At 43.8% G+C, this 20,723-nt stretch overlaps 1 protein-coding gene across 5 annotated transcripts in view; it reads right to left on the reverse strand.

Moving 5' to 3' along the window:
* Positions 1-6,364: 6,364 nt before the first annotated feature.
* VRK1 (VRK serine/threonine kinase 1) overlaps positions 6,365-20,723 on the reverse strand; it is a 44,739-nt gene continuing 30,380 nt past the window's right edge. For 4 of the 5 annotated variants that reach the window (XM_053375582.1, XM_053375562.1, XM_053375572.1 and 1 more), the window contains exons 12-14: positions 11,706-11,817; positions 11,395-11,482; positions 6,365-6,727 (exon numbers count right to left, since the gene is read on the reverse strand). In XM_053375582.1, the coding sequence (XP_053231557.1) occupies positions 6,628-6,727; positions 11,395-11,482; positions 11,706-11,817 (300 nt within the window). In that variant the 3' untranslated portion in view covers positions 6,365-6,627. The remainder of the gene's footprint in view (positions 6,728-11,394; positions 11,483-11,705; positions 11,818-20,723) is intronic. The other variant, XM_053375589.1, reaches the window with a different exon arrangement.

Genomic DNA, 20,723 nt, shown 5'->3' on the forward strand with positions numbered 1-20,723 from the left:
CCCAAGCTAATCTGCTGCCTTCAAGTACCACCATATTGGATGCTGGGTCCTCACTAGTGTCGAAGTAAGATTCAGCTGCCAGCTTGGTTGGCTTCTCTATACAGAACAGTGGCCAATGTCTTGAGATGAACTAGATTCCTATTTCGGACATTCAACAAGGTTTCAAAAGCTCAGGAGCCCCTATCCAGGCCTGCCTTGTTTACCATCAAGGTGCAAGATGCTTTGGGGTGCTCCCAACTTCTGCAGGCTCTGCGCGCATCTCATATGCAAAACCCACACCCCGGCTGACGCTTTAATTCAAATGAGAGGACCCTGGAGTCTTCAAATGCATCTATTGGCAACCCAGGGAATTTCTCTTTCTCCACCCCCCGTCCCCACTCCCCCTCTCTCAGTACATCACACTTCAAGCCAATTGCAGAGTTTAAAGCTTGATTGCAGAGTTTAAAGCTATCTGGAGCAGGCATTCCCAAGTGATTCCGGGCACTTTGCAATCGGTGACACGAGGAGTATCAAAGCAAGGCACGAACATCAGGCCAGAAGACTGACTGCTTCAAATGACACTCCAGCATCCCAACAGTAGCGAGTAGGCAATGCTATGGAAATGTAGCTAATTGCAGCTTTTGTCATTTGCCAGTCCCCTTTTAGCCCGCAATAGTTTCATTTCAGTAATTGACTTCCACGCGCTACTTACAAATGCTCGTTTTTGCAGGTGGAATCTCAGAGTGATAGGAACACGTGGTGCAGCCTGGTCACGCATAGGGTTAGGAAGAGATTTCCAGCATTTCAATATTCAGGCAGTATTAACCCAAAGCGATCCGTCCATGCAAGGGAAAGCGGGCATGAAGCCAGACACTGTGTAGGGCTACGTGAGATGAAAATAAGGCATCCTAAGTCAACAGGAAAGCAAAACCCCAAATACTGACAGCCTGGAATGTTTAGTCAAAGTTGTATTGGTTGATTTTAATAAAGAATAAAATAATTTCAAGATGTAACCCACAAATCAGACCTATGCTGTGTCAGTTTCCCCAATGAGTTTGCATTCAAACTGGCCAGAATAAGATGCTAGTTGTTTCTGGCTTCTAGTAGTTTCTGGCTTCCTTTCATTGAGCAATTTGGTGAAAATGTTGCCTGTATATTTGGGGGGGGGGCATTAGGGGAGGAGGAGTACCTCTGGTGGGGGACACATCATGCTCCTTCTGGGGTAGTTTCTCCACCTTTGGTCCGCGTCCTGCCCTCAGATCTCACCTGTGGCTCCTAAAAGCTGTCAGCATGTGATAGCAGCCACACCCCAGGATCAGCTTAGACTGGCCAGCTAAACTAGGTGAAGGTAGCTGATGGGTCTCAAACCCTTAGAGCATTAGGGACTTCCCCTGCATATGAAGAAAGGCTCCAGTGGATTGGGCGAACGAGACCGATAGAGGGTCCAGCTGTCAAGATGGCAGTTTCTGCACATGCTGTAGAGGGATGTGAGGGCCACACGGACCCCTGATCAGCCCATCTGGGAGAAGAAAAACTCTGATCCTAAACCTCCACTGCCTTGCCGGCTATCTCCAGGAGAAGAAAAGGCTTAGGAGTAAACACTACACAAATCCAGAGCTGAGTCCCTAAGACAGTTGGATTGTGACATGTACACCTCCTTCAAGCAACACCTGCAGCCCAGCTCTGCTTTCCTTTGGACCACATTAGAGAGGCCAAAAAGTGAGTCTTGTCATCTGGGCAGCCCAGGACCTCCAGATACACTGCCCAGGCTAATGTAGCTGTTTGACTTCACCCCCTGGTCACCCATGGTGAGAACAGATGGATGATTAGATGGTCGATTGGCCTGACCTCATAGGCTCTTACGTTCATATGAGCTAGGGACAGAGTAATTCTTCTTTAAAGAAAACAAAAAAGGCAAGGAAGGAGCAAATAACATAGCAATGAAGATGGGGACCCCTTTCCACCCCTCTCTCTCACACAGGGCATTTGAAATGGGTCAGTCTAGGATCATGACCATAAACATATTTGTTAGGGCATAAATTCTATTGATAAGATTGCACTAATTTCCAATCCATTTCTCCCATGTCATTAGCAGTGGATGAAGCAGGGGAGAAAAGACTGTGAAGCAGGAGTGCGTGAACTGTGGCCCTCCAGATGTTGTTGGACTCCTGTTCCCATCGATCGCAGCCAGCAGGGCCATCAGTCACACATAATCACAGTTGCAGCACAACATCTGCAGGGCCTCAGGTTCCCCTACCCTGCTGCAAAGGAACGGCCTCCAGAACAAAACCCAAATGCCCTGGTCTGCCAAAGCGACAGCCATGTGCAGAAGGGCTTCTGGGCACAGCTGAAAAAGACGCTGCATTATGATGCACATCCATGCACCGCTGAACTGGCTGGATGCACCCATTGTCTAGAGTTGCCTCAGTTGGGACAGAGGTCTTTAATTAAGGAAGTTGCATCCGCTGACTGCAAGCTGGTATAAGCTTCCTCTTTGGCTTCCTGGCAGGGTGTTTTGCAAAGTAATCTCTGCAAGATTTACTGTCCCACCAGAAGGTGCTTCGGATGTTTGTGCTAACCATTTTGATCAACTAGATGAAATAGAGGAAAAACCATCATTCCTCTGATTAAAAAATAAATTAAAAAAATCAAAACAAGACTCCAAGTGGAGAATTAGCTAGTAGAGCCTTGACACCTCCACCTCAGCTGCTGCCCCCCTCTCTCCCCCTCTCTCCATCCCTCCCCCCATCTCTGAACATCTTTGGTTTCCAAAACTAACAGTGCAATCCTTTGCATGCTTATGGGGACATGGGTGGCACTGTGGTCTAAACCACTGAGCCTCTTAGGCTTGCTGATCAGAAGGTCGGCTGTTCGAATCCCCGCAATGGGGTGAGCTCCCATTGCTCTGTCCCAGCTCCTGCCAACCTAGCAGTTCGAAAGCACGTCAAAGTGCAAGTAGATAAATAGGTACCACTGAAGCGGAAAGGTAAACGGCGTTTTCATGCGCTCTGGCACTTGTCATGGTCCTCCATGCACCAGAAGTGGTTTAGTCATGCTGGCCACATGACCTGGAAAGCTGTCTGTGGACAAACACCAGCTCCCTCGGCCTAAAAGCGAGATGAGTCGCCTTTGACTGCACTTAACCATCCAGGGGTTCTTTACCTTTACCTTTTTACCTTATATGACAAGGTCTTCTCCATGCAATCCTTTGCATGCTTATACTTGCAAGCAAGTTCCACTGTGTTTATTGGGACTTACTCCCAGGTACATATGCATGGGATTATAGACTAAGCCTGTGGACTCTCTGGCCACATCTGCACCATATATTTAAAGCACTAGTATACCTCTTTAACAATCATGGCCTTCCTGCAAAGAATTCTTGGAACTGTAGTTTGTTAAGGATGCAGAGAGTTGGTAGAGAACGCTATTCCCCTCACAGAGCTACAATTCCCAGGGTGGTTTAACGATCAAGCCCTCCGCCCAGGGAACTGTAGTTCTGTGGTCTACTAAAAACTTTCAGGACCATCAGCCAACCATCGTTCCCAGGATTCTTTGGGGAAAACCATGACTGCTTAAAATGGTATAATAGTGCTTTAGACATGTGGTGAGAATTTGGCCTCTATGCATTTCCCACTCAGAGCAACGTGGAAGGCATCGCTTCCAAAATTTCTACTGAAGTCTGGCATTGCGAGAGCTGCAAACATAAGCACTGGCTGCCATATATTGGCTTTTTGCTTTAATAGCCTTTTAACCAACTTTCTTAATGGACTGAATACAATTTAGATATGGAACTTGGCTAAAACGTAGCTTCAATTGGCTATTAAAATTTAAGAGCCAACTAAGACAGCTAATTACAAAAAAAAAAAAAATAAGAGAGAGAAAGAAAAAGAGCTCCGGTGATAATGCTAAGCAGAATTAGTAATAGCAAATGACAGTCTGTCTAGTCTTATTCCCAAAGGGAAGCGGAATTCTTAACTGAGAAGTCAAGCAGACAATGTGAAACCCCCTCCCCACTACCACCACCACCAAAAAAACCCCAACCCTTAATTATATTACTGGTGTTATGGCATCCCAAATCTGGCAGCTTTTTGGGGCAAACCATGTTAGCGTATCGGCAGGGGTGGGCTGCCAAAGCTATTCAATTCTGGGCTGTCAGATTCTTAGGAGATTATATATACACACACTCATTTAAGAATTATTACTGGGGGAATGGGAGCAAAGAGAGAGAGAGAATGAAACCATCAAGCCTGCAGAGTATTGGGGGGGGGGTGTATGTGTGTGTTTAAGAGAGAGGGAAAGGACAGAACCCAACTCCTTATGCCTATAATTAAATCAAAGTCTCCCCTCCAGATATTTTCGATTAGAGAGGGAGGGGACCAAAGCACACAAGGATCTGCCTGCTGAATGTTTTGGCACCAAGAAGTGTTGTACGATTCATTATCAATACCCTCATTACACCATCAGTTGAAGTGCATACTAGTTCTCCTGTGAAGATTTATCATGTATGGTGGCTACTTTGAAAGGGGTGGGGAGAGGGGGGGAGAGAGAAGATGGGGGAGGGGGAACCCCACGTAGGTAGTGGAGTCTTTAACATTCCCGACTCAAGTGTCTCCCTGCTGTGCCTGTAAATGTCAGTCCGGTTTTTTCACGGCTGTGCGCACAGATTAGAAACAGCAGGAGAGCTCGGGAGTATGACTACAATACCGGTAAGGACTCTTGTCTTCATGGCAGTGCTCAAGTGATTCTTGGAATGCAGGACCCTGCTGTTTTCTAATATTTACACACAACTGGAGTCATCAAGAGCAGTAAATGCAGTCTATAAGGAAGCTTGCTTCCTTTGTGTAAGGGACTTTACATTCAAATCAGGACGCCCCAAGTGCTGCCACCCTCCTTCTGCTCCCTCCCACCCTACAGACAACAGGATAGGGCAATACTTTTTAACCATGTCGTCATAGCAATGTGCTTCCTATCTTCTCCCTGGTTCTTTAAAACACCAGGCAGCAGTTCCTAAGGAAAGCCTCTCCTTAACGCCGTGGGGTTTTCGTTGGGCGAACAAACTTCTTGCTTTCCAACCCCCCCCCCCCCAAAAAATTTGCCTTATCTCCCTCTGTCTCTCCACTCTTGGATCTGAGGACATCCTTTTTTGGAACCCTCCCTTGGTCAGTTCTGCCATCCTCAAGTCACTCCAAGCCCTGCTCCCGAATGTCAGTCCTCACTTACTCTCTTGCTGCCCCTTCGGCCTGGAACTGCTTCCCAGAGAAACTTTCATGCAAACAAGCTCCATTAATTCCTTCAGCTCCATTCCTGGACCTCAGCCTTTCCAGGGACGCTTAGGAAGAATGAATACCAAAATGGACCAAACTAAAGTGCCTGGGATTAAAATGACTGCATATCCTTCCTGTTCATTCTGGCCTTGGTCTGCTCCCCACCCCACAAACTTCTTCTGTGGCTTAAACTGTAAACTCCTTCGGCACAGATTTGGCAAACCTGCTGCTAGTATAGCTCCAGCCATGTAAGTATGTACATCAGGGGCAGGGAACCTTTCGGAGACTGCGCGCTGCCAGTGATGTGCAGGGCCAGAGACAAAAATGGGAGGAGCAAAAGCTGCGAATTTTGCCTTTGCCCAGTAGGCTAGTTTAAACACACACACACACAGGAAACCACGAGGCACTAACAGAGATCAAGGGCACATTCCAGCCAGGAGAAAACAACCAAGGAGGATAAGAGCTGGGGAAGGGTCAGAATTAGAGGGCCAGAATCAGAGTTCCCTTGCAAGAGGGATTGACTCCTAAACCACCTTGAGAACTGTAGCTCTGTGAGGGGAATAGGGGTCTGCTAACCACTCTCAGCCCCCATAACTGCAGTGTCCAGCGTCTTGTAGTGGCAGCCATAACCACTAAATGTGGTATGATACAGCTTTAAATGTATGGTGCAGATGGGGCCTTAGTGGGACGTTGTTGTTGTGTTGTTGTTGTTGTTGTTATACCACCCTTCATCAGAGGAACATGGGGCACTTTACAGTATAAAAACACAAACCATAACAACAAGCCAAACAATAACTCCTCCTCCAAAAATAAATTTATCAGTTCTTCCAAATTTTTTTTAGTTTGTTTTGGTTTTTTACCGTGCGTGGGAGGTGCTAGTTGGTGCTTCTGTTTGTTTTACAGGTTGCAGTTTTGACCTCTGCAGTTTTGACCTGTGAACAGCAGCATATAAGTTACCCTAAATAAATGCATATTGCCAGTTTTTCTTGAGCTAGCAATTGCAATCGCACCCCAGTCGGAAGCACATTTATCTTGCATGTACAGCACCTGGATCCCAACGCAGCTTGAACCCGAACACACTTCCACTTCAGCCTCAGGTTTCATTTAAACAGAGACCAGAATTGGGACTTTATTTTTATTCAAGTTTGACATAAACTAAACAGTGAAATGAGCAGGTGCAAAAACAGCCATTCAAGATTTTTGAAAACTTCTGTACTAGTATTAAAACTGTACATAAAAAACTTAAAATACCCCTTTTCCAGTTTCAGCTACATAATGCAGTGCCGCATTGTGACTGCCTATAGGCTAAACACATACAGAAAAAGGGGAAAGCCCATGATTACTGGGAAAAGACCAGTAACTAGTAAAAAGCAGCAAGCACTCATCATTTAGACTTTCCTATTTCTGGGTCCTCTTCCTGGGGGTCAAGGTTTTCTTGGCTTTGGGAGCGGTCTTCAGTGCCTTGGGTTTCGTGGCTCCTGCCTCTACAGTAGTTAAAAACAAAAACAATTTAGAGGTTAGAAATAACGACTACGGTAAGGTGGTCAGGATATAATCAGAACGTTTTATATTAACAAAGGAAAATCCACGTGAATTTGCTACTGATTTAGACCAGACATAAAAAAGAAGAGAGGAAAGGAAACGCAACCTGCTCACATCAGCTTTAGGACACTCTTGAACCCCACAAAATTAATTTATAGCAGTAAAAATCGCAGAAGTAGTTTATAGTATTTCAAGCTATACAAACTAGCTAGTCTGAAATGGCAGCCTATGGGCAGTACCTAGTCCTCTATGCAATTTCATCTGGCCCCTGTTAAGATTCCTGGGTAGTGATCCCTGTGTGTCTACACTGCCAAAGGAGAGGACTATGTGAAGGCAGCTCTTAGGCACACAACGGGTCCTTTCCTCTATTCCTGAGTCCAGTGGTTAGCAGGGATGCTTGGGGAGCGTTCACTTCCTACAGTCCTGACATCAACAGCATTTCCCCAAGCATCCACATGAGCTGCCAAGGCCCGGGGGTTAGGGAGGGGAAGGATAAAAAGGTGGGAAAGAAATATATTCCGGCTTCAAGTGAGGAGGTAGGTGCCTCAGGTTAGCCCCCTATCTTTGCATGAACCCCACCTCTAAAATGAATACTTTCCATGTATGCTCCTGTACTGTAATATTGGTAATAACAATGTAATTGCATGTAGAATGGTCTCACAGCAGATCCACAGCCAGGGACCTGCAGCTGTATACATAGGTGTTCACACACAGAGTTCTTTATTTGCTATTGTTGCAGCACCCCTTCCCTCCCAGCTGCTCATCTTATGTCTTCAGAGATCAATAAAAACACCCAACGACTGTTTAGAAATCTGAGTTGCAGGTAGGGCAGGGAGAAAAGAGGTGTTTGGCTAACGACAATGAATCCTCAATATATATTTGCAAGCGTGTAAGTCCCTCTCTGTGAGAAATTGATGCTCCAGTGCGGGAAATACATTTGGGGTAAAGCAAGGGCTCTTTTGGACAGTGGTGCCTTAGCAGGTAAAGAAGGAGCATAGGTGATTCATGCATTGGTTGTTCTCACTGATATTTCATTGTCTAAATCACTTTGAAAACACAGAGATCTCTCACCTTGCCTGCTGTCAGATCTGATCTGTGTATTCCAAGACTTTTCAGGGCACAAATATGACTGCAAATGAGATCCATGTGCCAGTTAAGTAGAGTGCAGTCAGTTCTCCCTTCTGCTACTCCTACCACCCTCATATCCAAACTTGCTCGAAAATGAGCAAATCAGCTTCACATCCAACAGTGAAAGTTAAACAAAGGGAAATGAATTGGGGAGATTTTATATTTCTAAGGAGGACACAGAAGGCAAGGTCCAGAAACAACTAATGTTTCTCAGTAAAAAAAAAAAGATAAAAGAAGCATACAAGCACTCATGCAGCTTTAACTAGGGAGTAGTAGGCAAACATCTCTAGTATCTAGTAAGATCTGGAATGGTCTCCCTCAGAAAGTTGTGGACTCTCCTTGCTTAGAGGTTTTTAAGCAAAGGTTGGATGGCCATCTGGCATGGATGCTTTAGCTGAGATTCCTGCATTGCAGAGGGTTGGACTAGATGACCCTTGGAATCTCTTCCAATTCTACAATCTCAGCTATTTATTATGTTTTTATATGTGCTGTAAGCCACCCAGAGTGGCTGGGGAAACCGAGCTAGATGGGTGAGGTATAAATAATAAAACTACAGTGGTACCTCTGGTGGCGAATGCTTCTGGTTGCACATGTGTCGGGTTATGAGCTCCGCTAACCTGGAAGTAGCTGCTCCTGGTTGCGACCTTTGCCCAGGATGCAAGTGGAAATTGTGCGCCAGAGGCACGCACACAGCAGGATGCCCCATTGCTGAAAGCGTGCCTCAGGTTAAGAACAGTTTCCGGTTACGAACGGACGTCCAGAACAGATTTAGTTCATACCCGGAGGTACCACTGTATTATTATTATTATTATTATTATTATTATTATTATTATTATTATTATTATTATTAATAATAATAATAATAATAGACACATAAAACATGCACTATGAAAAGTCAAAATCTTGTACTTCCCACTAACAATTGCCTCCACCTCAACTGAAGGCCAAGCTCACATATATTAACAGCAAACTCCTTATCCTGATGTCGGATCCTCATGTCGCCAAAAGGACACCATCCACACAAAATTAACGAGACATCGGCAGGCTTAGAGTAACTCCAAGTTGTTCAAAAGTACAAAAAATAATAATAATCTGGGAGATCTCAAATGCAGGAGCCCAGTGATGACTGACTTTGCTTGGTAGACAAGGAATGCCAATTGGCTCTTGGGAGGGAGGGAATAGAAATTGAGGGGAAAGCAAAATGGGACACAGCATCCTGGAATAAGGATAGCTGGACCTGAGAAGGAGCACCACACACTTTTATGTTGAAATTCCCACTGCAACCTCAGACATCTGAAAAGGATACATGGGAGAAATGCCAGCCATATTTCAAGAAATTTAAAACAGGAGATGGGGTACCAAGACCAATTCTCAACACCACATGATTGGTTTGTTACTGGGAACAGAAAATAAAAAATTGCAGCTGTGCAGAGTTGTATTGCTGGAGAAACACCATGGAAAATATACATCATATGGCTGGGAAATCCTACACTGAGAGATTAGCCAGCAGCTTAACAGGAAAAAACAGACCAGATAGTGTGTGGGGTCTCTGACTGAAGAAGGCTCATAATGGATTAGAGGCCCTGGACACTGAGGGCCCAATTCAGGCTTGAAAAGCGGAATGGCGCTGAAAGAATGTGCGCTCAGGGGCATAAAAATGGAACACTTGCAAATTAAGACTTCAGTGCTGGGCAAACTGGATACAAGCCACTGCATGTATGGTTGAGCAGTATATGCTAACAAACAGGCTGCATCCGTTATGTAGAGAAGCAAGTTTCACATAGTTTAAAGTACTGTACATCGTGTGGACAAGGGTAATCTAGTGGAAGACATACTTGGAAATTCCCTCCCCATCTAAACTCTCCTCTCCCCTGCCCCATTACCACCACTCCAAAGTTGTAAAAGGAGCACGCCAGTCACTTTGAGAGACATCTTTACATTTACCAGCTCAAGAGGGCCATATCACTACACTAACCATGCAAAAGCATTTTTCTTTCACAAAGGTTTTCTCTGCGTTAAACCCCTTTTCTCTGCAAACTATACCTTGTACTGTCTCTACCTTCTACACCGCTAAAGAACCTCTCTAAACCCCTCTCTGTTAATTCTCTCTCTACCCCAGAGCATACATATTCTTCTTTCTGCATGTCACCTCTCTGTTTCTCCTTTTTCCTCATTAATTCTCTTCCTTCTCGCTTACGTCTTGCAGGGTCCAGAGGCACAAGCTCATGAATCTTTCGCTCTGCTAGCAATTCACACACTTGCAGAGCTTCAAGGCCAAGACATTGTTATTAATGGATTTATTTATACACCGCTTAATTGCAAAGGTGGAAAATGCTGAAGCCACACACTCTTCACACTGATTTCCCATAAAGCAGGACAAGTGGGGTGGCTGTTTAAAGCACAGCAGGAGCAGGGTGGAGAGGAATGCCAAATCCTTCCCTTGCCTATGTTTCACACCCTAAACAACTTCACTTCACACACTTGATGGCGCCCTCCCATCAGATGTCAAGGAAATAAACAACTACCTGACTTTTAGAAGGCATCTGAAGGCAGCCCTGTTTAGGGAAGTTTTTAATGTCTGATGTTTCATTGTGTTTTTAATATTCTGTTGGGAGCCGCCCAGAGTGGCTGAGGAAACCCTGCCAGATGGGCAGGCTATAAATAATATGATTTATTATTATTATTATTCCACCAACAGGGATCCACTGCAGAAAAGGCTCATTCTCATGTTGCCACCCTCTGGACCTCTCATGGAGGAGGCACACGAGAATGGACCTCAGACGATCATCACAGAGTCTGGGTCAGTTTATATGGGGATTGAGGAATTCCATTCCTCTGAAGTACCTCCGCCACCCCAAAAATAACCAAGCAGAAAGTTTTTGAAAGCTTTTTTTTAAAAAATCCACTTCTCTGACCCACCCGCCCCCGCCCCCCAAATTAAGCTAAACAATCGACAACTTAATTATAACAGTTTCATGTTTAACAGAAAGTGACAGATTCATTTTAAAGCTGGGTTTTCCTCTTAACACGTTTCTACGTGTTAATAAAAGCTCAAAATAATTTTTTTTTAAAGTTCCAAACGATTTTTTAGGAAACCAAACACACACAAAAACCAAGCAATGGATTTCATCCGTCCCAGAGCAGGCGATGCCAGGCTGGATAAGAGTAACAGACTGGGTGGAAGTCGAGTCCATTGAGTTATGCATACACTATGCATCTTCACTTGGAAATAGCATCACCTGCACCAATGCCTGTCTCTTAGGGATAGGCTCAGTGGCGGAAGGTGTATGGGCTCCAACATCTAACCTCTGGCATTTCCTGCTAAAAAGATATTGTGTGACAGGGCTGGCAAGTCTTGCTTTCAAAAGTTCTGCTGCTGCACATAGCCTGGGTCGTAAGCTACCAATTATGCCAAAGCAGCACCTAGGTTCTTTTTCAGTCTATCTGGATAACTCCCTATTCTTAAAGTAGCTCCACTCACTGTTGAATACGGCGGCGGCTGCGGCGGCTGCTGCTAGCCTCTGGCTGTAACCTGCTGTGATGAATTGGTCCTGGGGAGCGAGCACTTCCTGACAGTGAATTGGACAAGATAGGGGAGGATGAAAATGAGAACAGAGAGGAAAATAAAAGGCGGGCCAAAAGCATATTTCGCGTTTGCTGCAGATAGACAACTGACAACCTTACATTCCCCAGGTTGCCCAGTATAAAAGAGTGACATTTATTGCAAAACTTAATGCTTTTTTATTTTCAGCAAAATGAAAGATCTATGACAAATACCAATGGGGTACTTACTAGAGGTAGCACGTCTTCTTCTTTTGATGTTTTTCGCATCTTCTACAGCTGTTTCGGCGTTGTCTTCATCAGTAGAGGCTGGCCCTGATGCAGCAGCTGCTTTTCTTTTCGTCTATCCCCGAACAAAACAAAACAAGAAACAAAACAAGAAACAAAGCCACACTTTATACAAAGCAGAAAAGTGCATGCAGACAAGTTAAATCACAAAATGATGGTGCACTGTTTGGCATGTTTCTCCATCTTTGCCCTTGTGTGAGTAACCAGATCAAAAGCCCATAAGAGGAATAGTATTTTGTCATAATTAACACACCATGGTTTTCATTCCCTCATTTTGAAAGTTGTTTTTTTTTAAAAAAAAATGAGGTTCCTTTGCAAACCCATAGTCTGTTGGAGAACAAGGTTGTAGTTGCAATCATGAGGTATAATACATCAAATGCTGTATCATTAAAATGCATGTGGATTGCATTCAGAGACAAGGGTATTCCGCCAGCCACAGACTAGAAAATGAACTTTGTGGGATTCCTGAGTAACTGAGCTCAAATGTTTATTTTAAAGTTTCTTGTCTTTGTGATCACAGGGGACAAACTACACAATTTTTACAATATGTGGACAGCATCAGCTAGGAATGCACAAGAACTCTTGATTTTTGCAAATTGCTATACAAAATGAGCAGATCTGCACCTCTCGGACCAATACAGTATGTGCATTGGAACTTTGCTATGCACCTGATTTCACATTTCTCCAAATGGCACGACACAGTTCTCGGCTAATTCAAAGTATGTGTTAAGAACACGTTTTGATAGAAAATGCATACATTTAATATTTTTAAGGATTTCTTTCTTTTTTTCTTTTTAAATGCAAATTAATGCAGAAAGAGAACTTAATTGTGTGGGGAATATGTTCAAGTGACACGGATCAGAAAGAGACAGATTCCCTCCTTCCTCATCATGGGAACTGAGCCTGAAAAAATTTCTCTCCTTTATCTTTCCCCACCCCCTTGCCACATCACCCTATGGGAAGACCTGGTGCTCAACCAAAGATACATCAGGTTAGACATATTCTAAAAACAACAGAGCATGCAAAATACTTTAAAATAAATCGGGTGTCTCTCTTTTCCCATCACCTCCTCTCCCCCCCCTTTTTTTTGCAATGAATGTCGACAAGCCAGTACGTTTTGCCAGACACACAAACACATCTTCACCCATAAGCATAAAAATAACTGCGAAAGTTCAGCCTGCTTTTGGGGGGTAAGTTTGACAAACGTGTAGCTTTACTGAAATAGCTGCTGAAGTGGTTGCAACCTCACATAGCTGATGAGAGAAGGGGAGAGTGCATTACATCTTTCCAAAGTGTTGCTTCATGATTACCATCTAAACCCTGCTGGGCTGAACAGATTGGTTCGATAATTACATACAATAACTGCAGTGGGCAGGTAACCCTCAGCTGGCACAGGGCAGCTCCCCTGTGAGAACTTCCATATGCAAACTGCACTGATGGAGTGCATTAGGTACATCTTTCCTGCCGGTGCACAGGCCTGATTAACGCCAACCAAGACTCCAAGGTTAGCATGTCAGCAGATTTGTGATGCATTAGGCAGGAATAAACACAGACACTTTTGTTCGTTCTGACCAAAATTAAGGAGGAATATTTCACCACTGTATTGCTTTTATATTCAAGATATAAACACATTCCTCCTGGTTGCACCGAGGAGAGATTTTTAAAAGGCTCATTGTGAAAACAGATATCCAATACTTCCCACACAAAAAGCAAAAGGACATTTATCTTGTTTCCAAGCTTATTCAATAAAAAAAGGGATTTCTTAATCTTGATGCAGGTGAGTTACATGGCAAGAGAAGTCAGGCATCATTCTCTGACAGAGGCAACACCCATGTTTGATGCAGAGTGCAAGGCAAACTATGAATCACTAATTCATATTTATTTCACTTCAAATGTTTCCTAACAGTTATCGAGTGCCATCAATGGGCCCATCACCGAGCATAAGACATGCCCCACGGCTTGAGTAGTTTACAGGAACAATAATGGATGCTTTCACTGCACCACAATGAGGATAACTTCTCTTTCAGCAGGAGCTAACAGAACCCATGCAAATATTAAAGTAACATCATCCATTACATATGAAAGTGAATTAGATTCAAGCCAAGTTGGAAACAATGGCTCATTAATAAATCGCAGAACTAGAATCATTTTAAAATTTATAGTAGAGGAAAAAATGTAGATCTCTTAGCGCGAAAGAATTTCAATTAAGGTAGGCAGCAGATGTTGCTGCTGTTTCACAATACTGGCCATTCTGATATGTCATATATACCCTAGCACAAACTGGATTAAAGTTCACCCAACAGTTTAACATTTGAGAAGCCTACCATGCTTTATGCATACTTACTCAAGATTCATGTCCCACTGTGATCAGTGGAGCTTACTCCCTAATAAGTGTGCTTAGGGTGCAAATTATGAAATAGCAGAAGAGGAGTCTACACATTTAAATAAAGTTCTCAACTGAATTTCATTTTTAGGAAGGGAGAGCAACAGCTCATCTTAGAGTTGTCTGAGGTCCAATTAATATGCAAGACTGTCTCATTTTCTAACCAAAGTTAGATTGAAAGTGCTTATTAACTTTATTAACTCCACACACTCCTCCCTCTTCCAATCTAGCAATAGGTCCAACTTTGGGTTTGTTTGTTTTTTTAATGATATTTATTCAAAATTTCATCAATACAAAAGCAAAAACAAAAAAAAAAACCCAGAAAAATACAGCAAAAAATAAAACAAAAAGAAAAAACCGAAAAAGAAAAAAAAAGAAAAATACAAATCTCAAATTACAACTTTTCATTTGCTTATTTCTTGAACCTCCTCACACCTCCCTTTTTGTATTCTAGTTTGGTTCGTTATTCCAGCAAATTCTTCCCCTGTTTCTCAATTTTAATTTAAATGATTAATCTTCACAATCTATCTTATCTATTAATTCAACATAACCTTACCATCTTTTAATATAGTCTGTTATTCAATTTACCTTAATCTTTTTAACCTTATCTTTTCTTAAAAATCTTAAAATTTCAAAGTTTACATCATATTCATTCATATTTCCTTAAATCATTTCTGCTAAAGCCAATTTGGTTCCTTTCCAGCATGTTCCCTGATATTTCATTAATGTTACACTAATTCCAAAATTAACAAAAGAATTTCCCTTGATATCTCTAATTTTTATCCAACGTCCCTTCTTCCTGGTTTCGGGTCATGTCAGTCCTTTCTGTCCATTACATCCAGTCCATCAATCTGGTGTTCTTATATCCGAGGCCCTTAAGTCTCTTCTTGGCCCCCTCTGCACATTTTCTTGTCCTTGTTTGTGATTGCGCACTTCTTTGTCTATTATTAGCTTCTTGGGGAGTGGGTCTCCAGAGGGTTCCATCCGGTAATAATTTCCATTTTCCTTTGTCAGACTGGTCCCTTCCCCCCAGTCCCACTCCCCGTCGTCATCTTTGTAATCCAAAAAGTATTTATCCAAAAGATAGTTGTTCACCTGTTTCATAGTCCCACTAGAGTTAAGAGCTTCCTTGACTTCAAACACTTCCCAGCACTCTCCAAGTTCAATCTTCCAACGCAGTGGCTTTTGTTCCTGCAGGACTTTGGATCTCTCCATTTGTGTTGTTTGAGGAGTAATCACTGCCTCTTCCTTCTTCATCTGCCCTTGGACTTGCCTTGTCAAACCAGATTCTTGAATTGGTCGCTGTATAACTTCTTTATCCTTATTCCCTGTTAAATCATATTCGCTGGCCACAGCGCTCATCAAGTCCAATTTTTCATGCATCAAATTCATTTTCTCATGCAGCTGCTCCAGCAAGGCATTTGTCATGCCAAGGGCAGACACTAAACCTTCCTTCCAACACATTTCTGTTCAAGGTCAAACGGCTGGTCCCACGATCCAAATCTTGCAGCTGTAGAGTCCAAGTAAGCTACAACAACAAACTGACAGGCTCCCTCTAGGGGACACAATTTCTTTTTGTATCCATTTTTTAAAATGTATCCAACAAAGGAGATTACTTTCAATTTCAAATCCTTTCGATTTTCAAATACTTTGTATCTTTAAAATACCAAAAATGCAGAAGGTAGCGTTGAAGTTAATTTGTTTCTCTTCTTTTTTTTCTTTTTTTTTAACTATCTGTCAAAGCACTCCACTTTCAATCAATGGACATCTCAAACAATTTCTGTCCCGACACCCCGTCCCCAGGTTTGGGACGATGGAAACTTAAATTCCTTTACTCTCCTCCTGCAGGATTAACCAGTCAAATCCCCCCCCCCTTTTCTCCTGCTTCCAAGGGGGTTTTATTAGTTGTGGATGCAGGAAATTTCCAACTTTAAAGCAGTTTTCCAGGCTATTAGTTTGCAAGGTCTTTGCTTCAGTCTATATACAAAAAGCGGAAGGCGGACTTCCTGTTTAAACCTTCCCGCTTGTGCCTAATTCATAAATTTGCAAATTTCTTGATCCAATTCTCCGTTTTTACTCACGGGTACTTGATTTAGAGTCCAAATGTCATCAGGAAAAAGTCAGCGCTCTCCGGCGATGGCTGCGCGGCTTCCCTCCATGGAAATAGCAATCGGTTTGCAGCACCGCGCTGCTCACCCCACTTCACTCCGGATCCCCGAAAAGGGGTTTCCTCATGAGTAGGGGAGGCGCTCTTGGTGCTCTGCCGAACCCCACGTTCCCAGGCTTCTCCGCCTGGGATTTCTAGCGGGCCCCCGCCTTCGCCGCGGCAGGAAGACCCAATTTCCACGGAGCCCGTTCCTCCGATCGGAGGAACTCCACCATTCGTCATTGGCGCTAACCCGGAAGTGGTCCAACTTTGGGTTTGGAGCCAACCATGCTTAGCATAAAATAGTGCCATGCAAGGAAGGCCGAGATGATACTTTTAGAAGCCACTTTGACACTCAGGACTTGCATGCAATTCGACACCATGCTGAGGAAGCATACAAAGTACCATCTGGTCCAACTGAATTGGATCAATTTCAATTACTACAGCCCACGAATATCCTTGCAGGAGAGTCTGAGTGACCACACATGGCTCATCAGGGGGATTGATGGGACAAGAGGGATTAACATCAAGACTTTGGAAACTTAGCGTTATGTGATGTTAGCTGCTTCCAACACTTTCTCCTCTATTCCAAAAATAGTCATGCATTACCAAATATTCCTGCATTGCAGGGGGTTGAACTAGTTGACTCTCAGGGTCCCTTCCAACTCTATAATTCTTCGATTGCTTTTTTTAAAAAGTGCTGTTAGATTTATCAATCCTTCCTTCCCCTGACGTGCATAACAGTCTGTCTCTTCTGAAAAGTAGTCTTATAACAATAAGCAAAGTGTATTTTTCCACCTATAAATGCTGTTTGACTTGATAATGATGTGTTTACTGGAAGTACTTCATAATTCAGAATACCATGATCATTTCTTCAGATTAACTGAAAGTTATTTTTTACCAGTCAGAAACAGGACAATTTTTCTTCTAGGAATTTTTCTTCTAGGAAACTAAGCTTCTGAGAGAGAGTTTATCCACGCTTATCTTTTGCCCTGCTCTTTCCAGCCACAGTTCCGCACTTTAAAGCTCCCTGTCCGAGCACCCTTTTTCTTGGCTCTGGATCTTCCTCCATGAAAACACAGTATTTAAAGCTGAATTGGAACAAACGTTAATTTGGGTTTTTGTGGGGAGGGCTCCGGAGCAAAAAAAAAGTGGGGATGCTCAGACATGAAGCTATAAAATGCAGACTGTGCCTGGAAAGAGCAGAGAAAAGGTGTGTGTGGATAGACCCCAGAATGGGAAGTGTAAAAATCAGTGCTGAGCTAGGAACAAAATCCAGATCAAGCTGCACTTTGAAATCCAGTCGAGACAACTGCTAAATGCTGAAAGTCCCTTCGTACACTGTCCTTTACAAGGATCATGTCGATCTCACACGCCAATCATAAGTAAACTAATGAATCAATTATGAAATGGCTAACACAGCCTGCAGGCATGATAGTGTGCTCATGTGATCAGAAGGCTCTTTGAGAATATGAGTTTTCACTCAGAAAAAGAGGTTCTAGTTCTTAGGATGGCAAGGCTGCGTGCCAAGATGTTGATCCTATAAATTCTCAAAAAGGAGAGCAAGGAAAGAAAAGGTGCAAAGCAAACTATGTTAATAACCAACTTTTAATTTATAGCTACGAGTCTTAGTTTTGTAATAAAGTTGGCAGCCTGGCAAAGCGTGAATGGAAAGTATTTTTTGCCTAACTTGTTACATCCTGTTGGTTCTTGACCTCTGAAATGGCATTCTTCTGGGTAAGCTATCTGAGTTTGGGACAAGTTTATGGAGATGTAAGGCTAATAGTCATGATGGCTGTGTTCTACCTCCAGCACTATTAACTGGGACTGAGAGCTGTGATCACATTACAACTGTACTTTGCCAGCTACACAGTGGTGTCTTCCTGTTTTAGTTTTAATGTCATATGACCTTTCCCTAAGCCATCTTGGGAATTTGATGATCAGCACGGTACAAATCTCTAAAAGTGAATAAATATTCATCAGCTCTTCAAGAGATTATCTCTATTTTTTAACCCAGTGCTGCTGTGAAGCATGGCACATCTATTCTAAAAAGAGTTAGGAAGAAAAAAAGTTTTGGATTAGTGTATATATTTATTGTCATTCATTCATTCATTATATTTAGATCCTGCATTTTCTCCGCGAGTTTTTCCTCCTCCCCTCTTTTTCATCTTCACAACAATCTTGTGAGGTGGGTTAGGCTGGAAGACAGTCACTGGCAAGTGGGGATTTGAACCCTGATCGTCAAGATCCTAGTTCAAAACCAACCATTATACAGTGGTGCCTCGCAAGACGAAATTAATTCGTTCCGCAAGTTTTTTCTTCTTGCGAGTTTTTCGTCTTGCGAAGCACGGTTTCCCATAGGAATGCATTGAAAATCAATCTTCTGAAGGCTGGGGGGGGGGACAAGGGCTTTTCTTCCCACCGCCAGCCTTCAGAAGGCTGTTCTGAAGGCTGGCGGTGGGAAGAAAAGCCCTTCTCCCCACCTCCCGCCCCGCAAGCTCCGGGGACAGGAGGGCTTTGCTGCCGACCGCCAGCATTTTAAAAGCCCCCAGGACAGCGGAGACTTCTCCGCTGTCCCGGGGCGATTTTAAAATGCTGGCGGGCGGCAGCAAAGCCTTCGCTGCCAACCGCCAGCATTTTAAAAGCCCCCGGGACAGCGGAGACTTCTCCGCTGTCCCGGGGCGATTCTAAAATGCTGGCGGGCGGCAGCAAAGCCTTCGCTGCCGACCCCCAGCATTTTAAAAGCCCCCGGGACAGCGGAGACTTCTCCGCTGTCCCGGTGCGATCTTAAAATGCTGGCGGGCTTCGCTGCCGACCCCCAGCATTTTAAAAGCCCCCGGGACAGCGGAGGTCTTCTGAAGGCAGGCGGTGGGCGAAAGTCTTTGCTCCCCCCCGCCTGCCTTCAAAAGCTGTCCGGGATAGCGGAGAAACGCGCTGCGCTTCTCCGCTATCCCGGGAAGGCAGGCGGGGGGGAGCAAAGACTTTTGCCCCCCGCCGGCCTTCAGAAGAGATCCAGGACCTCTTCTGAAGGCCGGCGGTGGGCGAAAGTCTTTGCTCCCGACGGCCAGCATTTTAAAAGCGGTCCGGGATAGCGGGAAAGCGCAGCGCGCTTCCCTGCTATCCCGGACCGCTTTTAAAATGCTGGCGGTGGGGAGCAAAGCCTTTCGGCCCCCGCCGGCCTTCCTGGACCTCTTCTGAAGGCCGGAGGGGGGGCGAAAGGCTTTGTTCCTCACCGCCAGCATTTAAAAGAGGTCCCCGGAGATTTCCCTATGGGCTTTCTTCTTGCGAAGCAAGCCCATAGGGAAATTCGTCTTGCGGAACGACTCAAAAACGGAAAACTCTTTCATCTTGCGAGTTTTTCGTTTTGCGAGGCGTTCGTCTTGCGAGGCACCACTGTACTATGAACGGTCCTAGTCCAAAACTAACAGCTAGACTATGAATCCATTCAACTACATTATGTGCAATTCTCCCACCCACTTACGGATACGTTACCATACCAAACAAGTGAATGCTGATTGGATTCACGATTCCCACCAAGCTAAATGCCAAGATAAACCAATTGAACAATTCTAGCGAGAGTAGGGTTGAGTGCATTAATATATTAATTGGTTCAATTAACTAAAGTGTGGCTTTTTTACCTGAATTGTAAATCAGAGCACTTCCCTTTCAAAGATCCTCAGCACAGAGAATGCTTTTTAAATCTATATACAGCTCTCGATTCAGGCAAGGCATTTGAAGATTATCTTTCAGAATACAATTTCCCAGTTTGGGGAAAGGAAAAGGAAACTTACAAATAGCATACAACCATCACCTGTATTTAAAGTCAACTTAGAGGGAAAGATCAACAACATGATCCCAAAGATATTTACTTGGAAGCAAGACCAATTATTTCAGTACAACTTATAGCTTCAATTAACTAAACATCAATAGGCTAACAACCTGAATCATAGACAAAAATCAATTGCCAGGGTGGGGGTTGAGGGGGATGAGAAGAGAGTCACCAGCTAAGATTAATTCTTGTTTGATTGAGGCTTTATTCTCCAGCTGCCTGTTTCAATGCAAGAGCAATCACATCAATTTACACTGAAGGAGACTCAAAAAGTGATGGGTCCCAGATATTTATTTAGGTAGATTTATATCCCGCCCTTCTGTTGCAGGAAATTGGTAGTATCAGATGAAAAGGGTCTTACAGCACTGCTACAAGATGGGCTATGCACAACTGCTGCACTAGTGCAGCAAAACATTCAGTGCAGTTAAGTCAGGCCCACGCAAATCCAAATGCAGTATTTGCTTTCAACATTTTAATGCATTTCATAGAGATGTGCTAGTGTATAGCTTCTGCTATTGTTTGGCTCAGGCAACAGAAGCCAATTGATTGCCTGTCCTTAGCAATATTCCCTTGAAGTCTCTGGAATAATGATTTCTTGTTCCG

This window comes from Podarcis raffonei, chromosome 1 (genome assembly GCF_027172205.1).
Source record: "Podarcis raffonei isolate rPodRaf1 chromosome 1, rPodRaf1.pri, whole genome shotgun sequence".
In the NCBI taxonomy this organism is placed as follows: domain Eukaryota; kingdom Metazoa; phylum Chordata; class Lepidosauria; order Squamata; family Lacertidae; genus Podarcis; species Podarcis raffonei.